This window comes from Catharus ustulatus, chromosome 2, assembly GCF_009819885.2.
Source record: "Catharus ustulatus isolate bCatUst1 chromosome 2, bCatUst1.pri.v2, whole genome shotgun sequence".
In the NCBI taxonomy this organism is placed as follows: domain Eukaryota; kingdom Metazoa; phylum Chordata; class Aves; order Passeriformes; family Turdidae; genus Catharus; species Catharus ustulatus.
This window is the reverse complement of record NC_046222.1, coordinates 109,396,106-109,418,358: the sequence shown is the minus strand read 5'-3', so window position 1 is coordinate 109,418,358 and position 22,253 is coordinate 109,396,106. Positions and strand designations below refer to the sequence as shown.

Genomic DNA, 22,253 nt, shown 5'->3' with positions numbered 1-22,253 from the left:
CTGTATCTAAAAGCCTCGTTCATAAGGATATATAGTAAGATGTAGGTATGTTTATATGTATGTTTAACATAGTTTATATAAAATAAATGTAAATTTTGTTTCTACAAACAATAAATGTTTTCACGAAATTTTTACTTTTAAATAATTCAGTGATTTGATTGAGTAATTATTGTTTGGTGTAATTTTCAGGGTAAAAAAAAAAAAAAGCTTTTCTTCAAAATTTCTTGTGCAGGGAATGGAAAAGTACAAAAATATTATATTTTGTTAGTGGCAGTTTTCTGTTTTCTTATACAAATTAACTACCTGAGATTAGAACAGGCTGGTTTTGCTTTTATCAATAGTCAAGGTGCTCGTGCTGTAAAATGTTATCTATACTTTATCTGTAATACCAGCTTTGTTTTATTTATTTATTTTTTTAATCTGCGCTTCTGTCTCCTCTGCTGCTATTGTAGGTTTTATCCCAAGGGTCTTTACCTGTGGGAAGACGTGCCTGTGCAGAAGCCTCCCCAGCCTCCTGTGCCTTTCTATCCAGACACGTTACTGATCTGTGCACACTGTGACTGTAGCGGGGGTTTCGCGTCTTCCTGCGGTACGAACAATCCGTGCGCCTGTGCGACGCTGCTCTTTTTAGTGAAAACACCAACACTAGCCCAAAGGCACTCCTCATCTTCCCTTTTTGTCCTTCCTTCCCTCGCTGCTCCTAACCCCAAGCCTTCAGCGGTGTGTGCGGGAAGGTGTGCCGGGCACAGACGCGGGGCTCCTGCGGCGCTGCCGCTGCAGTTCGCAGTCGCTCCGAAAGCGGAGCCCCGGGGGCAGGGCAGGGCAGGGCGGGCACGGCTGCCGGGCCGTGCGCGGACGGGGCAGGTGCGGGGCACCAAGGCGCGGTTCGGTGCCGGTCCCGCCGCCCGGGAGCGCTCTCCCTCCTCCCCCAGCGCCCAGCGAGGACGCGCCCCGTCCCCTCCCTGTGCCCGAGCCCTGCCCCGAGAGGGAGGGAGCCAGCCCGCTGCCCGCCGAGGCTCCGCTCCCCTCCGCCCCTGCCCCCGCCGGGACCGAGCGCGGCTCCGCTTCCTGCCGCCCTCCCCGCCCTCCTCTCCCGCCGGCCCGAGGCGGCGCAGCGGCTCTGGCGCAGTCTCGCGACACTTCCCGCAGCGCGGAGCCGGAGCCGCCGCTCGCCCCGGCAGCAGCAGCGGCGGTCGCTGCCCGCGCTTGGGAGCCCGAGCCGCTCCCGCCCCGCCGCGCTCACCGCCCGCCCCTCCCGCGGCTCGGCTGCACAGGCTCCTCCGGGCGCTTTCGCCCTGGGCTGCTTTTCCCAGGTGGCTGCAGGAGCTGAAGGCTGAGCCCCTTCCCTCGCCTGATTTCTGTCTATTTCCTTTTTCTCGCACACGCTGAGGGAGCCGCGGCGCAGGACGCAGGATGCAGCCCGGCTGCGGCGGGTGCTGAGCGCGGCGGCCGCCGGAGGAGGGAGCGGCTCTGTCAGCGCCTCCGCTCCGCGCGGCGGCTCGGGCGGTCCCTCGCCCCCTTCCTTCGCCGTGGCCACACGCCCCAAACTTTCAGCCTGTTGTCGCTGCCAGGCGAAGCCCAGCTCGACATAAATGGGTGAGTTCAGGCCGCCGAGGTGGCGGTGCCAGAGGCCAGCTGGGGCTCCCGGTTTGGCCGGTGGGGTGCATGTGCCACTGGGGGCGGCGGGAGGGAGGTGGCCGCCACCGGCCTCCGCTCCTTCGCCTCACGGCTTTTAACTTCTCCTCCCCTCCCCCGGCCGAGGCAGTAATTGTTTTCATGTGACAGGCGGAGAGATCGGGGTTGGCGGCGGGGCGACGGCCGGGTGCTCCTCGGGGCTGCCGCCGTGGCTGCTTCCGAGCGGGGCTGGCACGGCTCCGAACCCTCTCGAGCATCGGCTGCCCGGCCTCGCCGCCTTCCCGCCGGGCACAGCCTCCCCGGCCGGTCTGGGGTGTGGTGGCCCCGGGCCGGGAGGAGAGCAGAGGAGAGGGACCTCGGCGCCGGGCGCGCAGGTTGCGCTCCGAGGGCTGCGGCGGGGAGAGCCGCGGAGGGCGCGGACGGCCAAGGGATGCACTGCGCTGCCCCGCATTGCCCCGCACCGCCCGTCACTGCCCCGCCGGGCGGGGGCGGCCGCTGCCGGGGTCGTTGGAGCCGGGGGCGGCCGCGCTCGGCTGCCGCTGCCCGTGAGGTGTCACCCGCGGACTTCGGGAAGAGGCCGCGCTTGGATGCCCGGCCCGGGCAGGGCAGCGCCCGTTACCTGTGCCGGGGGAGGGAGGGAGGATGGCGATGAATTGTCCCATTATGCGGCGGCAGCGGCGGTGCCAGGCGCGGGCTGGCTGAGCGCTGCGCCCGGGGCGTCGCTGGAGCGGCTGCTCGGCTCGCTCTGCCCAGCGCGGTGCCCGGCGGAAAATGAGGGATAGGCGGGAACAAAAGAAGCGGCAGCTGTCGGTGGCAGCCGTGGTGCACACACCGGTCTGGAGACAGCAGCGAACGGGGCTCCGAAACAGCGGCTCTTGGATGTCGCCAGGCCCCCGCTGCCTCCTTCGCTAAAGCGGCGGAAATGCGGTCGGGCAGTGGGGGACCTTTCAGAATCACCAAACAGACTGAATAGAATGCCTTATGTGGGAAGACATTTTACACAATCTCACCTGTTGTAATACCGTGACGTTGGCGACACAGTAGGAACTAAATCGTCCCTTTGTTCTTTGAGAGGTTAGTTTGCGGGGTGCTGCGGGAGCGATGCGCAGCTGCTCTACCTGTACATTAGCAGATGAAGCACAAGCTTTTCGCTATCGGCTTTCAGTCAGCTCTCCCGATCGGGCTGAGCTGGGCTCATCCCCGTGCAGCTCGTTCGGCCCCATCGATCCGGCTGAACTCCCCCGCTGCTGACAGCAGCCGGCATCCCGAGCTGCCAAGTTCCTTGGGGGCATTGTCGGAGTTCTCTTAGGGCTGCTGTGCCGGCTCACTCTCAACTTCTGTCTTCTGTCACAACAGATAAGATTTTAAACACGATGTTGTATTGAGCGGTAGGGTTTGTAACTGCTGAACGGAGCAGAACCTGCACTCAGTAGGGCATGCCATATCAAATAATTTTAGAAAATATTTTTTTGGGTTTCTTATCCTCTTCCCACGTATTTATTTCCTACTAACTTTGTATTGTGATACAATAAGACTTTTCTGTTTTCCATTTACTCCATAGTCCGAATATTAGCCTTCACGGTTCAGAAGATTAAGTAAAGCAATATAGAACCAACCAAGTAATTTGCATTAATAGAGCTCTAGGAAGGTTTTTAATGCAGTAACTTGCTAGTAAAGGTTATCTCCTTCTCTTTTCCCCCACCCATCCCTCTGCTGGGCAGTGATCCTACACATGTAGCTTCTTTAAAACTCATTTGGATGATGACTTTCCCAAATCATCATGATTCAGTCATGGAGTAGAGGAAAGGTAGATATGATTTAATTGTTGTATGTATCTTTAAATGGTAATTCTCATAGTTTACAAACGAATAAAAAAACTGTGCAAGGAAGTGAAGATATGCACATTATGAAAGTAAAATCTTTCTAGGAGATATCAAATGAAAGCAGTTTTATTAAAAACATTTTTAACATAGTTGGCATTTTTGTAAGGTATCTCAGATGCAGAAGAGAGTAGGTGAATTCTTGTTGTACTATACTGTTAAGATTCTTAATGTTTTATTTCTAGATTACTTGTATGCCTTCTTATATTAACCATTTCTGTTTTTTGTGTGGCACTGCAGAGTGTTTTAGCCCAACCCTGTGCATGTGCATATTTGGGTGTATGTTATATACACCTGTATACTGAGATTCAGTGCTTTTTTACAGCACACACCCCAACCCTTACAAGAAATACTTTCTGCAGTTCATGTTTTATGAGCTCTTCTATGACATTACAGACAGAGTACATTAAAATTAATTCATTTACACTTGGAATGGACTTCTCAGGAGAGTTGAGTGAAATAATGGTGTTAGTTCTCTACAGCATAAGAGGCGTAACACAAAGATCTTAAAGGTAATCATGAATGCAGTGAAACAAGCTTGGTTCCCCTCCTTAAATGTTTGAGAAATGAAGATGTGATGTTTTGTGGGGACTTGTGTGTGGGAGGGTTGTTTGTTTGTTGTTGTTTTTGGGTTTGTTTTGCTCTGTTTTTATTTTGAAACTGCTTAGACTCTGGTTTGGTCAGGGAACTCAGTCTCAACTGCAAAAGCATGAGGTGCCTACACATCAGACTGTCCTCCAGAAGTTGAGGGTGCAGAAAACAAAGCAGATATGGGAAAACCTGGTTTGAAATGTACTGCCTATCAAATTTAGAAAATACAAGATTAGAGGTGTGATTCCAGAGAGCAGCATTTAACTGCCATCATCGTGAAGCAGCTGTGCAGCTCCTTCTGTCAGTCGAGACACATCTCCCAACTTCTGCAGTAAATGAAGGAAAATCCTTTCTTGGGCTGTGCAGTCTTTGCTCATGTTCGAAGCACAGCCACTTTAGTGCATTAAATGAGGTGTGGGTCCTGTATAATAACATTGCAATAAAGCTATGCAGCTGAAACCTTCATCACAGTGCTTAAAAATTTTCTTCATCAATATTTTTCATCTAAATGTGTTTCAAGGTATTGTTAAAGTGCTGCTCTTTGGAAAGGGGAAGAGAGGAAAAGCTGCTTTTGTGTGAAATCACATCGATCTCCTCTGCTGCCACCATAGGTGGGAATTTGGATCCAGAGTCTTGTGCCCTTTGAACCAGTTAGATTACTTACACTGGCAGACAGCTGTTGTCTGGGTGGTTTTACATAATTGGTTAAAAAAGGTGCTTTGCTGTGCAATACTGCAGCTAGTTTGTACACACCAAAGGAATGTTAGACCAAGAAGTAATGCAATCAAAAAAATTCAGTCTATGTGACAGTCGTGTGATTATTCTGTACTAGTTGCAATCCCTTTTTCTGTTTTTACCTTTCTTATTTTTTTTTCATTTTCTAAATTCTCCTCTACCCCCTGCCCTCAACTTTCCCCCTTCTCTGTTTCTCTTTACACATTTCAGAGATGTTGCTTCCTCTGCCTTCCCCTCTCTTATCGCAGCATCAACAGAGGGAGCGCTCTGAGCACATTTCCTGCCTGTGGGGCCAGGCTGACCTCCAGCACCAGAGCTGTGCCTGCATCCAAACTTCAGCTTGGCCCCGTGGTGACACCTGGAGAGTGCTCAGTGCAGCAGGAGCCCTGGGGAGTGCAGCTGGTGAACTCCAGCAACTCTATGCTCCCATCTAAAATGACGAATTTTGGAGTCCTGAGCTTAGCAGAAGTTGTACACATCACTCAGAGAAGGTGATAGGTGTACTTGTGGTTGCCTTTCCAAAATGGGGGAGATATTGGAGGCTTTCAGTAAAATAGCTGCAAGATTTTCCAACTACAAACAGTATTTGTCATTCTAGTCATCCTTGAAGGCAGTTGAACAATTTCAGCTGAGTAAGAAAAAGTAAAAAGAAAGATGATTAGCATGACTTTTTTCACCTGGATTTCTTTTTAAAAATAAGGTGTAAAATGGCTTTATAGGGAAATTTTTGTGTAAGAATCTTTCCCAACTCGTAAAAAGTCTTTATTCTCCTCATAGGGAGATGAGATTTTAATTATTTTTTAATTATTTTGTGGTTGTTGGTAGGTTTGTTTCTCACAAGAAGGCAGCTACATTGGAGCTGTTCAGGATCAGATGTCCAGTGGTTTGGTGACATTATACAGTCTGTGAATGACTTATGGTCTGAGTTGGAGTGGAGTTTTCACAAACTGTAATAAAATATTTCCAGTAATCTGTATGAAGTTTCATCTAAAAATATCTGGCACAAAGCTTTCTCTTCCTAGAAATCAAGAGAGAATGGCATTCCTGTCATAAAAGGTTGTCAGAGCTGCCTTCTGAATGGATCAAGGTTGGGGTTGGAAATCAAGAAACACAAAATATGTGAATATCCATGTAAATGTAAAAGATTATAAAAATAATTTCTGATTGCGGCATCTCTTCTGCTTGCTCCTTTGCAGTAGCTCTTCCTTCCTCAGACTCTCCATTAGAGTTGGTTTTTTATATTAACTGTTGCTTTTAGTAAGTGTGATAAAGAACATAATGCTTAAAATAGATGGTTTCTTAAAAGAGCAGAATTCTTGCTTGTTTTTGTGCTAATCAAAGATTCATGTGTAGAAAATTACAATAGAACTGCTAGAAAAGGTTTGTTCTTTTCTGCTTGGATTTAAGGAAGCAATGTAACGAGCATGTAATAATAACAATGTAATGTAATAAAACACTTTATTGAGAAGCAGTTTTCTTTTGATATGAATGCTGAGTGTGTACATATTTACGTTTAAACTGCTACTAATGTAATATATACAATTTATCTCAGTTTATCTCTGATGTTATTATGTTTTTTGTAATTGTTATTCACTGGATGTTAGAGAATGTTTTAAGTATACTGCTGATATATCAGAATTTGTATAGAAGATCACTGCTGACCTTGTAGGTAATGCATTGACTCCTTTCCTGCTTGTAGGGGAAGGTTCGCATGTGTTAGGAGGAGAAAAAGGAGAGCTTGGAAATGTGAAATGAGCAGCTGAAATTTCAGTGTTAGAGGTCACTGACGTGCTGCAAGCAGGTTAGCCCTGATGAGATCAAAGGAATGGAAACAGCCGCAGAGATGGTATCTGTTGTTTTACTCTGATCCTGCTGGTATAGAGCAAGCTTATAAAAAATGATGATGGATTTTGTATGGCTCCTATCTGTGTGGTTTTTAAAATCCTGGACCAGGGAGCGGATGTTTTCCCTTGATGCAAAAGCAGGAAGTAGCTTCAGGGCATATCTACATTCTGTACACTGAGGAATGATGAAAGAATATATTAGGGGGAGGGGAATGAGAGAGGAGGTGAGTATCAAGATTCAGTAATTCAGCTAATGTAATTGCTGACAGTCTGCTTCACACTGAAAGACAATAAAAGGTTGAAGTCCCTATGTGTGAGAGAATATGCAAATAATGCAGTTCAGTAGTCATGGATTGTATTATCAAATGAAGTTGTCTTTCCCCTCCTTTTTATTACTGATATCTGAGAAGCATCTGTAGAAAGAAACTCTTGAGAATGCAGTGGTAAATCCACATAAAAGCTGTCTGGTGAGATGACTTGCAAGGTCTTGGCTATGCTTTGTTCCTAACATAACTTTGCCTTAGAGAATGGAACATCCTGGAGGACAAGCAGTGGAAGAGGAAAGGATGTCTTTGTTCCCAGTCTTACAGCAGTTTGTGTAAAAGTGGGAGTGTTGCTGAGAATTTGTGCTTCTGATTTAGTGTGAAGAATTGTGTAGAGTTGTGGATCAGAAATTATGTCTGTGCTGAAAAAATCTCTTTAGCAATGAAGATAATGTATTATAGAAAGCTGAGCATTTATACAAGGAGAATATCCCTAACTTCTGATTAATCTGTAGTGTCACTATAAGAGGTATCTTTTGAACTCTGCCTTTGAATTTCATTAGGAGTATTGTATAGAAGGAAAAAGTTCCTCTTTATCTCGTTCTGTTTTTCATACTGTGCAGCTAAATCACTTCTGACAATTGAAACCCACTCACACCAAAACCAGTGTAAGTCTATTCATTTATTTGAAGATCAAAGTCAGCATTGGTGCACAGCTCCCCAGGGAGCTAATGCTTTTTGAAAATGTCAATATAGATTCATTGCATGTGTTGCAAGTCAAGGCCCAATTAGACTAGATCTAGATCTTTAAAGGTCCCTCCCAACCCAAAGCATTCAAAATGATCTATCAATATTTAATTAGCTGTCAGTGGTCACACTGCTTGTATTTAAAAATTAAGTGGTTTGTGTCCCACAGGTAATTTGGAATTAATGAATTTGTGACTTATATTAAAAAAAAAACCAAAACAACAACTCACTTAAAACGAGCAAACAAAAAACCCACTCCTGCAAAATAGGAAGCCTCATAACATGTTGTATTGTCTATGTGTAATTTCCAGGAGCTCTCTTGTTACCTTAGAAAGCAACATACTAGTGCTTTCTATTGATAATGAGGTCTCAAAACAAATGCATACACAAGTCACTTCAGAGTGTTTTCCTGCTTGTTTTAGGTTGGTTTTGTGAGAAGTTCTTTGAGGTCAGTGCAAGTGCTGGTGCTGTATGGACTACTAGTGTCAGCCTGGCTGTCTTTGTATGTAGCCCTGTCTTTCCCCATGAGCTGGATTTATAAAGGTTTTCATTAAAGGTAGCAGCACTATCAGAGTGTAACTGTACACATCCAGAACTTTTCATTTTTGAGCCAATTGTAAAGCTATTCTTTGAGAACTTTCATGTCAAGTTTAAGTTAAGTATGTTCTCTATCTGTGGCTGCTGATTCATCCTCACCACTGGTAAAAATAATTTTTCATACTCTGGTAACTTGTCAGAGTGGATTTTTTTCTTCCTGATAGGCTTGTGCAGCATTGAAAATTTTCTGTCCTGGTGACAGATATAAAACTGGCAAGCAGCAAGACCCCAGCTTAATTTTTCAGTGTTTTTGTCATTCCTGCTGTTCTTTCTGTGAGGTCTCACTGAGCTCTTATTGAGCTGTTAGTGCTCCTCTATTTCCCACTGTCAAAGGGCACACCAGAGATTCCAGACTGTGCCCAGAAAAAGATGCCTTTATTTAGAGGTTTTGTTATGGTGGTTTAGCTTTGGCCTTGTGTTTCCAAATGTAAGGATTAGTGACTTGCTTTGGAATAGTGGTGATGCTTATTTGTAAACAGTATTTGAATGTTTTGTTAATGAAGATTGGCTAGTGCAGTACTTTTCTTTTTCATTATTCATTTCTTATGAACATGTCTTTATTGTCATTAACAGCTTTATTGAAAAATATCCTATCAAAACCTTTCACTCTAACCAAGACCACCTTAATTTCCCATGGAATAGCCCGATATTAAAGTTAATTGAAATTGCAGAACTGCCATTTTCATTGAATACAAACATCCAACTTTTCTGCTTAAACTATCACATAAAAGAAACCCTCAAAAACCTGCACAAGGCAGCCAAAATACCTCAAACAATTCCTACCAAAAAATTCCTAACCCTAGAGGAACCTGACTCTGTTCCCATCAGACTTTAAATGGGCTGGGCAAAAGGAGGGGATGGAAAAATGAGTGCAGAGAGTGAAAGCCTTCCAGTAAATGCTGAGCTTGAGAGCCTTGCCTTGGGTGCACAGTCCAGCAGTTTGTGACATGGGAATTCCTGAACACCTGAGAGTGAGCAGCAGCGCTTCCAGGCAGGTCCTGCTAGCAGGGAAGGCAAAATCACACCATGTGAAGGCAAGCCTAGTAGTAAGAACTTGTAGCCTCACTTGCTAATACAGTAAAAAATCAATTTCTGGGAGAGTAAAAAATCCTCATGATATTAAATATTTTTTTGATGGCATGTGCTGCACCTTATTTGATTTTAATTTTTGTTCAGGGAAACATCGGGGTGCCAACAGTTGTGGAGAACACCAGCTTGGTAGCTTAAAAGTTTTTCTTTTCAAATATCTGTAGTTTTAGATTTCATGTGGGAAAGAAAAGGTTAATCACTATGCAATCTTGAAATCTAGATTTGGTTCAGACTTAAATATTGATATTGGAGTCAAACAGTTAAACCTCTTCAACTAGTAGATTTGAAGTTTGATACACTTCTGTGCTTTTGTTGCATTTTAAAAATGAAAATGGCAACATTTGTTTCATCTCATTTTAAGATTCTAAACCATTTGCTGAACTGAGATGATCATGTAACTAGTACAGTTGTTAATCTCAGTCTGATACTAGATTACTGTTAATCTTGATTCCTTGTTAATTGCTGCATCCTTCATGTCAGAAATGTGTTCTTTGTAGCTACTTTTGTTAGTGACTTGAACAACAATGTTAATTTTCCATGTGACAAAAAAAAAGGTATTTTGTGGATTTTGTTGGCTTTTAACTAGTTAGTTTATAGATTTGACCAGCTCCTCAGTTGCTTCTTTCTTTGTAAGTCTGGCAGATCACAGAGGGTCAAGTTTATCTATCTGTATAGAACTGCTCCTACATCATAGAGGTAACATGTGGTTAATCAAGGGATTTGGGTGTTATAGGTAATCCAGGCTGGTTAACTGCTATTTTATTGATGGGAGGTTTGCTTAATAAGCAAAATCCTTCTCTGACTTCTTCCGTGCTTGACTAAGTGTGTGATGAAAAGAGATTTACCCTTGAACAGCCAACTAATTTGTACGAGTAAGATCAGCTCTTTCTGTTGCAAGAAACAACCTTTCAGCTGGAAGGGAGAGAAATCTTCCTGCTGCTGTTGCTCTCATCTTTTACAATTGTTTTTGATGTTCATCTTCCTGGACAGCTGCTATTTCCTCCCCCATCCAGCAATCTCTTTTAAAATGGGAAAGATCTTTATTTTCTTTGAAACTTAATACAAAAGTTCCTTGTATCTGCTGATCATTTCATTCATCAAATACCTTTATTTAGCTTCATTTGAAAACAGTAGAAATACACTTGTCAGTTTTACTTTGACCACAGAGGGCAGTTTGAATGGTCTTTGTTCTGTCAGCTCTTACAGCCCTTCAGAACTGCTCACTTTGATTTGCATTAACCATGCTACTTATTTTAAAGGCTACGATTCCTGTGTGTGAAGCACCTATAAATAGTGCTTTTGATTAGCTGACATCTCAGTTATTATCTGACTGTGGTTTGTGGAAGATTAAGATAAGATACAGTCTAGTTCATGATGAACTATCTTCTGACAATCCAAAATTGTCTGCACTGGTTCTGGAATCATGAGACATCTATTAATATATTTGATAGTGTATTTGATAGTTTGTTCACAGTTGTGAAGAAAACATTCTTGTTTGTTCCTGTGTGTTTCTCATTCCTTCACCTCATTCTGTCAGAAAACAGTTGCACCTCTTCTTATCACTTACAGAAGGACATGTATCTTCTTTCCCTTTGTAATCTGCTTTGTTTCATTGCTTTGGGTTCATGATTGTTGGGGTGAGGCTTTTTTTCCTTTTAAAATAAATCTACATTACAGCGTCTTGACTGTTTCTCAGGAAAGATGCTCTTTAGACATTTTTTTTTATCTGTTCACATTCCTGATTTTCTGTCATCCCATTTTTTCATATGCACTTCCTTCAAATTCATCTTTCCTTCTCTTTGACCTGTCTTTCAAATGTACTGCTTCTCTTTTTAGAAAGCTTTCTTATATATTTCACTTACAGACTCTCAAAATTCCCAAAATTAAGATGCAAAGATATACAGAACTCTGAAGGCAATCTGGTGTAGAATACAGCACAATTGTAGGTGATCCTTTATGCATTTTATTTGAAATTAGGGACAGAAGAAACCTTTGGCTGGATTCCCATAAATATGATGTCAGGAAGGAAAGGGATTGACTGTCTTTTGGCAACTATTGCTTTAATCTGCAAAGCTTTTTCAGACTTGAAATTGGTACCCTGGGATAATGCTGAGCTGTGTGTTGCACATTGTGTTTTGCCAGCCACATTTTTGATATTTTCTTGTGGAAGAGTGATGCCTCTGGTATGTAGAGTAAAACAGGTTGTGGAAGTTGGCAAAGCCAAATACTGAAGTTCCAATGTTTTTTTAATTTGGAGAACTTAAAAGCAGGATGTTGCTATTTTAAGTAGAATTTCAGTTCCTGTCTGTTCAAGTCTGTCAGTGTCTCTCTTGAACCAAAACCAAGGAGCTGATGTAAATGCAGCCTTTTAGGCAGAGAAATTGAATGTAAGAAAGACTCTTTGCCTTTCCAGACCCTCTGAAATCTACATTTAGTTTTACCTTCTGATTTCCTTAACTTGTACAGCTCAAAACCAGGGAAGGCCATTAGAAGATTCTTTAAGGGGATGGAGTTCAGGAACCTTTTTCTTGGATGGAAAAGCAGAGCTTTCTCCTCAGCCTTGGAAGAAGTGCTCAAGGTGGAAATAATTCAGTGACCACCTTATTTCTGTCCTCTCTAGCTCTCTTGGTTGCATGGTTTAACCTGCCTGTTGCCTCCTGGATGCTGTAGAAAGATTCTGTGCCAGCACCTGAGGAAATTCTGCTTGTCCTGGGGAGAATCTTTCTTGTTGTTACTTCCTTTGCCACACACTTTGTTCTGTCCCAGACAGTACCAGTGCTGGTTACTGGGGGTGGATGAGAGGAGGAGGTTGTCAGAAGAATAACTGCTTATAAAACAATAGGGCTCATTGCCTCTGTTTGTTGGCTTGGGTTCCACAAAGCTCCATCCTGCTGCTTTCCCCCTTTTCCCCCATCCTCAGTGCAGCAATGGGCTCTTCTGTCTAAATGCTGCCTGTTGTTTATGCTTTCACTCTGTGTGCAGCTCGGCTGAGCATTCCCATTCAACCAGCACAGAGTGGCTCAGATTCCCTTTTGGAACAGCGCTGTCATCAGGTCACAAGCTGTTCTGGCTCACAATGAAAGTCAGGGATGAGCTTTCAGATGTTCCTCTTTGGCTTCCATCAGGTTTTGCTTCCAGGATTATTCTTCGAAGGAGGAGCTCTGTGTAGTGTCTCCCTTTTGGAGGTTTGTTCTCATCATAAGAGTTCAAGAGGATCCCTTGGAAGGAAGAGAGTGTGTTTTCAGGTGGAGGAGACTTCTTGAGACCTTTAACCTGCTACAGAGATACCTGTTCAAAGAGCTGTGTCTTCTACTTGCAGCATAATCTCTGCTTTCTGAAAGGCTTTCCCTTGTTCAAAATCAAGATAATTTCTCAAAGAGAAAATAAAACTAAAATGTGTTAATACAAGTGCCCCTCATTGCCCAGGCCTATGAATGACTCATGGGATTTTGAAAAGCACCATTAAAACAAAACAGCAGCTAATGCTCAGATGTGGATTGCCTTTTGTTCATTAAAAAAAAAAGTGTTACTTTGTGAATTCCATTTATTGTGACATCCAGAACACATTACCTGCAGAAACTGATTTGAGCTGAGAACACAGAGGTATTAAAGATACCATCAAAAACTTATTTCTCCAGAACTGCATCTTGAAACCTAAAATTGAAATTTAAAAGTTTTTTTTAATGGACGGAAGCTGACACATGTTATCTGAGGTAATAGGGAAGTTTATTTGCCCAAGGATTGTCTGGAACTTGTGAATTCATATATGCAGTAATTTTTAAAACAGCATTTTGCTCAGTCCTATTGTTCTTACCACAGTTTGAAGGAGAATAAAAGAATCTGATGTTAAAAGAAGTTGCTAAGGGTCGTGAGCAGCAGTTTTATGAGATTTCTTTATTAATCAAGAAAATATTATATTCATAGGTGGTAAAGGTGTTCTTTTAATCACATGTGTTCTTTCTCCAAACATTCCCACCCTACCTTCCATTGATGCTCACAAAATTGAGGAAGTTTGGTGGTTTTAGTACCTTAGGTGGTTGTTGGCTTTTCTTTCGGTGTGGTGTCAAGGTTTAGTGGAGATGGCTCAATGCTAGCATGTAAATGTTGTGTGGGACCATAGTGATGAAATGCAAATTTCCCATCATTTGAGCTCTTGTACTTAGGGCTGCGAGCCCCAGTACACACACACAGAAGTTAAAGCTCCTGTAATGCCCAACAGTCCGTTGTACATGAAACCATAATAATTGTGTCCTTTAATTTAGCTTATAAATTATGAAACTGCTGAGAAGTTCCATACTGGGCCTGACCTTTCTCTGAATGTGAAGTTTTGTAGCTTGAAGTGCTTGGATTTATATAAGAGGCTAGAAAGAAAAAAGCTGATTATTTCTTTTCTCCATCCAGCCCAGCTTCTCGCTGTTGTACAGCGCATATCTTTGTGACAATTTATAATGCATTGGTTAAAACACAACACTCTAGTTCTAGCATTTGACAGTTTATAATGCATCATATTGATCAGTTTATAATGCATCAGTCAAAACACAACACTGGTTTGTAGTCCTAGCATTTGACAGGTGGAATCAGAAAAGTTGCTGCTGGGGTAAATGTTTTGCAACTGCTGTATTTAAAATGATAGAATTCCATTAAACTGAGGGAAAACAACATAACTTTGAAATTGTTATAAGACACTGTCTGTAGCTGGCATCACACAGCAAAGGGCTGTAGCATAGTCTGAGGATTTTGGCTATGTCAGGCTACTGCTGCCAGCAATCTCTTCTTGCAGAAATTGCCACTTCCAAAAGCAAGAATACCTCAACAGGATGTTTCTGTGCACCACTTTTCAGTCTGGTTACTTAATGTAACACCATTTTTATGAGCACTTCAAGCAAATGTGGCTAAGATGCAGAGGAGTATGTTGTATTCTCTCCATCCTCCTCCTGTGCAAAAGGGTTGCTACTTTTGGCAAAGACGTGTGGTGATAGTAACAGCTTAGGCATCTAGCGAAATCCTCCAAGCTCCTCTGAGATCATATTCATAATTACATTCATGCTTCTAGTCTGATTTCAATGAGACAAGGTGAATGCTGCCAGTTTAGAAGCTCAGGGTTTTAACAAATGCTATGCATTACATAATATGAAGGCTGTGAACCATTTGTTGACCACAACCTCTGCTCATCTTCCTGAGGGTTATATAGATACAGAGCATAGATGATGCTACATCATCTATGAAAAGGTGGTTGTTCCTTGTCTTTTCCTCAGTACCTCAGTACCATCCATCGGTATCTATAAGTTTTATCAAGGCAACTTTGGGACTGAAATACTGGGCTAGTACTTCTGAGTAATTTAACACAACACTTTTATTTTCACAGCATCAGCTTTTCTATCCTACTTACTTTTTATGGTGATACATTAATTTGGTAGCAGTTCTCATTAATTTAGCCAAATTGTATTTTTAGAAAGTTCTGGATGTATTTAGTTGTTATCTCTCTCCCTTTTGTTCTGAAGAAGTAACTTACATCCTTCCTATATCCTCTCAGTTATCTGAGAATGAGATTTAGAAACTGCAAGAGTAGAGGAGCATTACTAACCAGTGTGTATGAATATATAGTTTGTCAAATGGGACTTATTTGTCTTTGTTTACCTTAAGTTACAGTACTCTACTCCTTTTCTGTTTTTCTCAGCAATGGGTATCATAATTCACACTCCTCAGAACTTTGAATTGTTTTTATGGATATTGGAGGTGGCAGGAACTCATGTTAAGATGATGATGTTAAATGTTTTCCTCTGAATCTAATGTCTTTCATTTCTTCTGAATGAGTCCTTTTGTGCATTAGTTTCTGAGAGGAAGAACAATTCTGAAGGTGAACAGCTCTCAAGACAATTTTGCCTCTGAGAAGCACTGTATAGTTACAGGTTGATACAGTGCACGTTGTCTGCAAACTTGACAATGTGAATTTAAAGTAGGTTTGTTTGTACATGCTGTACACTGCTAGTATCTGCTGTAGTTGAGAGGCACTCTGGTTGATAGAAACAATGGATTACAGTAAAATTAGTCTCTTTCAGTAGCAGCAATGTGATTTGAGTAGTTTGTTGTCCAAGGCAGAAGGACCACTTTGCCTGCAGGAAAAGATCAATTAATTCATGGAATAGAAGTGCTTCCTCTGACTGACAGCCACATGAATGCCAAAGATTATTTATGAAATCTCAGTCTTTCTAAACAGTTAAGGAGATTCATCCCAATAAAATCTAACATGTATTGTTGGATCCAAAGTGGTACTAAGGGGGAATATAGATGTAACTGCTGCCACCTGGAACTATCAGAGTGATCTTTCCTTGTTTAGTTACATGTGCATGGAGGTTTCTGGTGTTTATATGTGCTTTGGCATATTGCATAAAAAGTTTGTGTGACACAATAAATTCACTTAGAGGCCACTACTATGGTAGGCTTAAGAAAAAAATTAAATCCATAGTTGTAGGAAAATAGGTTGAAAGGACAGTACAGAAGGCAATCTCTCCTGATGACTTACAGCTGTACTGATTACTGAGGAGTGGAAACATCTGTGCCTGCCCAATGAGTTTGGGTGCCATAAAAGAGTGGGTTAGCTGGCCACTAGTTACAGGTTGAGTTAGAGCTTGAGATCAAGAGTTTGCTGCAGTTTGGGATGGAGCCTGCTGGCTGTGCTGTGAGGAGAAAGGGACATTTGTTGTGCAAAGGACAAACAAGGTAAGAAGATGCTGTGGGGTTCAATGGCTGGGTAAAGGACAGGTGGGGTTTAGCCAGTCATGCAGAGAGGAGAGAAGGAGTCAGAGCTGTGGGGAGCTGCCTGTAAGAAAAGGAGTTAATGCTGTGTGAAACTGCCTATGAGAGAAGGAGTCAGAGTTATTGGAAAGAAGTACACTGAAAGAAGGCATGAGAAGTTTTCTAATAAAGGACTGGTGGTGATGCCAGTCCATCTCGACATAATTGCAACACATAATGTTTCTTAGAAATACCTACCTGAAGTTGTTTACCACAGACTTGGTATAGGATGTGCATTTTATGGGGAAGCACCCCATATAAAAACAAAAATACAGACACACTGACTTAATGTTGTTCTTTAACTGACTGTAAATTTGGGATTTCTTTTTTCCAATGGACTGTGGTCATACCAAGTGCCTTAGTTGGAATATAAAGTATTTCTTGTCCTACTGGGTGATTTCCACTCTAATAACTGCATGTTTGTGTGTTTTACAAACTAGAATCAAGCATACCTCTGAAAACCAGAAAACTAGCTCTCTTCTGGGAGCTCAGGTGTTCTGTCAGCTGGAGTGGCTGCGGCTCTGCTGCTGCCAGAGAAGAGTCACATCAGGACAGCCCCAGGCCAAGTGTTCACTGGCCTCCAGATTAGGATTTGGTTGGGGTTCTCTGCACAGCTCCTCTGTTTCTGTGCCTGTGTGTACCTGTGAATTCACACCACTTTGGGGGGGCTTCCCAGTGCCCCAAGTGCTCTGTGGCTGCCTGTGCTGTCCGCAGGCTACAGACTGGGTGAGGATTTGGGGCCACTGGCACTGTGACAAGAAAAGGACCCTGGGCAATGTGATTTAGGTGGCCCTTTCTGTGTCAGCTCTGCTTGTTGGGGGAGTGATGCACTGAAGGTGCTATCCTAGGACTATGACCTTTAGCTCCCCCCCATTGTTTGCAAAGGGGAAATAGGAAAATATAATGTAAACTGAAGGTTGTCTAAGTGGAGGAGTTGCTGTTTATCATGGAGCATGGATTTAATGTCTTGAAGATTAAATAGTACTGCTGTTCCTTCTGATATTGTTTTTCCTTCCCTTACAGTCTTCCTTTTTCATGAAGTTAAATCCTTGCAAATACTTCTAGCAGGGAGTGTTATTCCTGATAGTGTTGCAAAGGAAAAATGTTAAAAATTGAGCAAAATTTGGAATTAATTTTTCAAGGAAATTATGAATTTTGTTTGCAATCAAGTAGGTACAAAATGTTGAATTTATTTTTTTGTGCCACAGACATAATACAAAACTAACAGCTGAAGCTTTCTTAAAAATCCCAGTTGTAATTTACATTTAAGCAGTAAAGTTAGTGGTATGTTGTTATTTAATAAAATTTTTTAATGAGGTATTTCCATTTTGGTAGAATGATGACTCTAAGGCCTATTCAGTGACTCATTCCTTCATCTCATGCTGTCAAGTGTAATGGCATTGAGAGAGTTGAGTCTTTATAAACTACAGATAATTTTGTCCTCTGATAGAAGAGCCCTATCAGACTTCATATGAATCTGTCTTCCTTCTCTTCTCTCAATCCTATTTGTACCACAGCATCCTTCATGTGATTGGCCTGCCAGCTGCTCAGTGTTTTTGGAGTGAAGAAAACAGTGGCCTTCTAGTTCATATTTGATCTTCAGGCCTCCTGAACCTCCAGGTCTGGTTTAGGAAACCAGCATTATTGCATGTGATGTAGTTTGGATTTTGGTGGGGGTTTGTTACGTTTTTGTGTGTGGTTTTTTAATTTTAGGTTTTTAAAAAATCTAAGTTCAGATTGTAATTAAGTCATGCTTTGCTCTTTGGTCTAATTAAAAGGTATTGATTTTTTTTTCACCTGGTGGTTCCTAATATTTCATTTAGAGTTTTCTTGCAACGTCATATAGCAAAAATAATGTGGGGGTTTATTAAAGTATACCCATAAGCTCTGAAAGTGTGCTAGGCTCACCAGTTTGTACCCAGGTGTCTTACAGTAGCACATTTGAAGACCTTATCTGTGAAACTGAGGCAGATGGAATTCAGTGGTCAGATTTCTAACCTGTTATAAGATATTATCTTTTTGCAAAAGGATGATGCACTCTCTTCTGAGGAAATGTAATTTGAGTTTTAACTGAAAGATTGAATGCAGAATATTTGCAGGTAGTCTGTCTGGTTTCTGTTCTGGTTTTTTTGGGTAATCCAATGTAACGAGCATATTTATCCTTCACATGAAGCTGAATTACTTACAAAGGCAAAAACATAAAACTTACAACTCTTAACTCCTTGACTGCCATGCCTGACTGTATTTACTCACTTTAATGTCTACATTTGAGTGTGAAACCACACTGCTGCAGAAGGTGGTGTTGCCATATGGATGCTGTTACTTGGGTGGAATAGTGCCAAAGAGGTTAATAACATTTCCATTGTGTGTAGGCACAATGTCTCACAAGAAACTGATTTAATAACATAGTTTTTGTTGCACAGTAGCAAATCTGTTTCTTTTCTTTACTATTTCGTGCTTGGAAAGGCACTGTACAATAAGTGATAATAGAATAAACAGATGTTTCTATCTTCAAGTATTGGTAGCATTATTAAAGAAGTTCTGACTAGGTCAGTTTAAGAGATTAGATTTTACTTGAAATTTAAAATGTGGCAAAGAAACAAACTTAAAAATAAGAAAAATATTTGAGATTATCAACAAAATCATTTCACCTGTAAGTGCAAGACTAATTTGGGGGATGAATGGTAGGGCTAGTTAAACTTTTAATCAACAGGTTCTTTTTCAAATGTGCTTTTAAAAATACAGCTGTCAGGTAACATTTCAGTGCCTGGTTCATATCATTAGCAATTCAAATTGTGTATTTTAAATCCAAACCACTAAGCATTAAATTAAAAAAAAATCTTTGTCCCTGACATTGCAGTAATGAGTTGTACTGTGCCAGTCTCCAGCAGGGCTCTTAATAACTAGCTTTGATTCTATTTCGTGAGTTTTTGTTACAATTTGGATTGATGGCAATGTAAGAGTAGGAATAGCTGATTTTGTTGGCATGAGAATAAATGTTCTCCTTGCAGATCAAAATAACTCGAATAGCTTTTGATATTGGATTTCAATCCTAATGTACAAAATGCCTTTTACTAACAGAAAGAGTAGAGTAGCTAGAGTTTGCAGGCTAGGGCAGGTTTGACTTTCAGGCATCATGAGGCAATATTTTGAAAAAAAACTCTTAAAAAGAGAAACCAGATCTGCTTGTCCCAATTTTTTTCTCCCTCTTGGCTTAAAAGGGATTTGAGTTTTGGCTGTTAATGAAACAATCTGTTTACCTTGGCAGAGCGGGGCCAAAGACCAATCTTTGTTGGTTAACAAATAAAATTAGTTTGAGCTCACTCTCTGTGGAGTGTTTTCTCATATCATAAATCATTGTGTGAGCTGGGACACAGTTTTAGTCCAGTTCCTGAGGAGAAATCTAGCACAACACTTCAGGAATCGGGTAGGTGGTATTCACAGATGTGAAGCACAAATCTGATTTAATTTTTCGTAATAACCTGGATCAGTGTTGTCTCTGGTATCAATCCAGCTTCCATGAACACTAAGTTTCACCTCAAAAGAAGCAAAAAACATTGTTTGGCAGAATGAATTTTTCAAAACAGTTTGTGGAGGTGCTGTGATTTAGCACGCTTTAGAAAATGAGTTTGATTTAAAAACTGCAACTGCGAGAACCTATAAATTGCAGAGCACTTTTGACTGTCATACACTCTTCAAACTATGATAAATGAGAATTTTGAGTGATCTCAGAAGAACCTTCCCATGAATTTGTCACAGTTCTGCACATTTGTTAGGTGTACTGCTATTTCTCTTTCCAAACTGTGCTTTTGGTTTCCTTTGAAGAGTTTATAAACATCTCAATTGTGTGGTCCTATTTTAGTGACTCATGTCTCTGACAGCTTACACACACTTATGTTGCAGTAATCAAATTCTCTGAGAGGAGGCAGCTTTTAAAAATATTTATATGTGTTTTTTAATAAGTGGAAACTTTTATGGACAGAGAAAAGCCTGAACAGTAAAGGGTTGGGGTTTTCTGTTTGTTTAAACAAACCTTCAGTAAAACAAAAGTGATTGTACAGTTGCAGCTGTCTGTATGTGAATTAGTGCAAGCCAGACAAACGTCAGGGAGTTAACTCCAGTGCCTCCAGCTTACCCAAACCACTGTAGAGTCAGGTCAATGATCCTATTCCACCTTTTGGTACCTCAGCTAAAGAGAGTGCATAATTAATAAGGAAACTGTTAATAATTGTATCATTTTTGCAACCTTCTTAAGGAGAAACTGCAAGAACAGCGACAGAGTCTAGAACTCTTGGAAAATATGGGATTTAGAGTGGGAGAGTTGTTTGTCTTCCTTCATTATGTCTTGCTGCAGTCTGAATGTTGAGGAGTGTTTGAAGAATCAGTAGCTGGAGCCAGCCTGAATCCCTGCTGCATTGCCATCTCCCCCTCACAGCTCTCTGCCCACCTCCTAGTTGCTTAGGAAGAGCAAAGCAGTATGTAATTGCACTCATTGCAAAATCAAAATAGGGTTTTAAAGCTTCCTAAGTAGAGAGGAGAAATGACTTGACATACGCTAAAAGCTTTGAATCCTGAAAGCAAGTACATCCTAGCAGGCTGCTTAAAAATGAAGATACAGGACCTTGCTTTCAAAAGATCTTTCCAGGGGTTCAACCAAACTGGAACTACCCTGCTAAACAGTCTAAATTTTACCTTTTCTGAGTGACAGTGCTGTTGTGTTCTATGGAGATAAAAATTTTCTTTGATGTGTGTACCTTGATGCCACTGCTTGAATTCAGTAGTCTTTGGAGAGCTGTTGTGTAAATACAACTTCTGATCCAGATGCACTGGCTGGTCTGGGTAAACTGTATGTGTGTGTGTGTATATATGTATTTATAGATAATATTGATGCTGCTTTAAGGACTCCAGTTCATATATATGTGTAAAAATTTGTTAGCTGGCTGGACTCAGGGGATTGGGCTTTCCACATCTTCAGGCCCCTGAGGTTTCAAGAGCCCAAACTCACAACTTTCCTGAATGAAGGGCAGATGCAATATGTGTCTCTTAGGATGGTTTTAGAGACTCTCAGAATGGCAAGTCTGAAAACCTGAAGTTTACAACTTCTGATGCCAGAGAAAGGCTCCTGCTCCACTTCCCGAGATCTGCAATAAGAGAACAGATTCAATGTTTTTGTAAGTGATGGGGATGTGGGTGCTCAGTCCAGTAAAGCACTTAAGCTGGTAAATCTGAGCCATGCAGAAGCACCAGGAGAAAGTGGGAAGTGGTAACAGTAGGGAAATTCCCTGCTGCAGTGTTGGAGACTCCCATCTGCTGACCTGGCCTTGTTGCCTGCCAGGATCTGGAGCACTGTGGTAAGACTGCCAAAGCAGTCTGGCTTCAGACTGCTGCTCCCTGCTGCTCTCCCACGTAGGGTTCAGTGGTACCACCAGAAGGGATCTGAAATTATCAGCTGTGGCTGTATGCTCTGGGGTGATGACCAAGAGTGTGGGAGCCTGGGAGGAATCTCCCTGATCCTTTGGGGGAGAGCAAAGCACATTAAGATCAGCGGAGAGTTCCTGTGGTGTGGGTAAGGTGGTTGCATAGCTGGTGTCAGCTGCAGAATTATAGTTCTATGATCATGAGGATCTTCTTGAGGATTGCTTGGAAAAGATGGGATTCACCTGACTAGGGCAAAAGCATCTCTGCTAACTATCTTATGAGCAACTGGTGGACCAGGTTAGCAAACAAAATGTAATACAAACAATGGGGACCTGTAATAAAAAAAAAAAACAGGACTGAAGGCAGCCTTTCTCAAGTATACCCACATAAACAAGGAAGTGTTTTTCAGAATTACAGGGGAAACTCTGCTACTCTTTCTGGGAATCCAGCACAGTTGGCTGCTGCTCTGAAATATCCGTGTTCTCATGCAGACACCATGGAATGGAAAGCAAGGAATTAAATGTCTGCATGCAGCTTCAGAGTTAGGATTTCATTAGGGGCGTGAAGATATGACAGGACAGCTCATATTCAATCAGCCTTATATCTACTGCAGGGATAGTGTAGCTTGTTTGTGTGCTGGGTTGGGTGTGAGCAGTTCA

General features: G+C 42.0%; 1 protein-coding gene across 4 annotated transcripts in view; it reads left to right on the top strand.

Annotated features, from left to right (window-relative positions):
- Nucleotides 1-1,220: 1,220 nt before the first annotated feature.
- The window catches only part of SH3KBP1 (SH3 domain containing kinase binding protein 1), a 212,591-nt gene continuing 191,558 nt past the window's right edge, over nt 1,221-22,253 (top strand). Inside the window, exon 1 of one of the 4 annotated variants that reach the window (XR_004416976.1) lies at nt 1,221-1,596. Coding sequence is in view for 2 of the 4 variants with exons in the window: in XM_033051162.1 (XP_032907053.1) it covers nt 1,593-1,596 (4 nt within the window). In the remaining 2 variants the exon portion in view is untranslated. Of the gene's footprint in view, nt 1,597-2,449; nt 2,710-22,253 lie in introns of those variants that run through there. The other 3 variants (XM_033051162.1, XM_033051163.2, XM_033051164.2) reach the window with 3 other exon arrangements.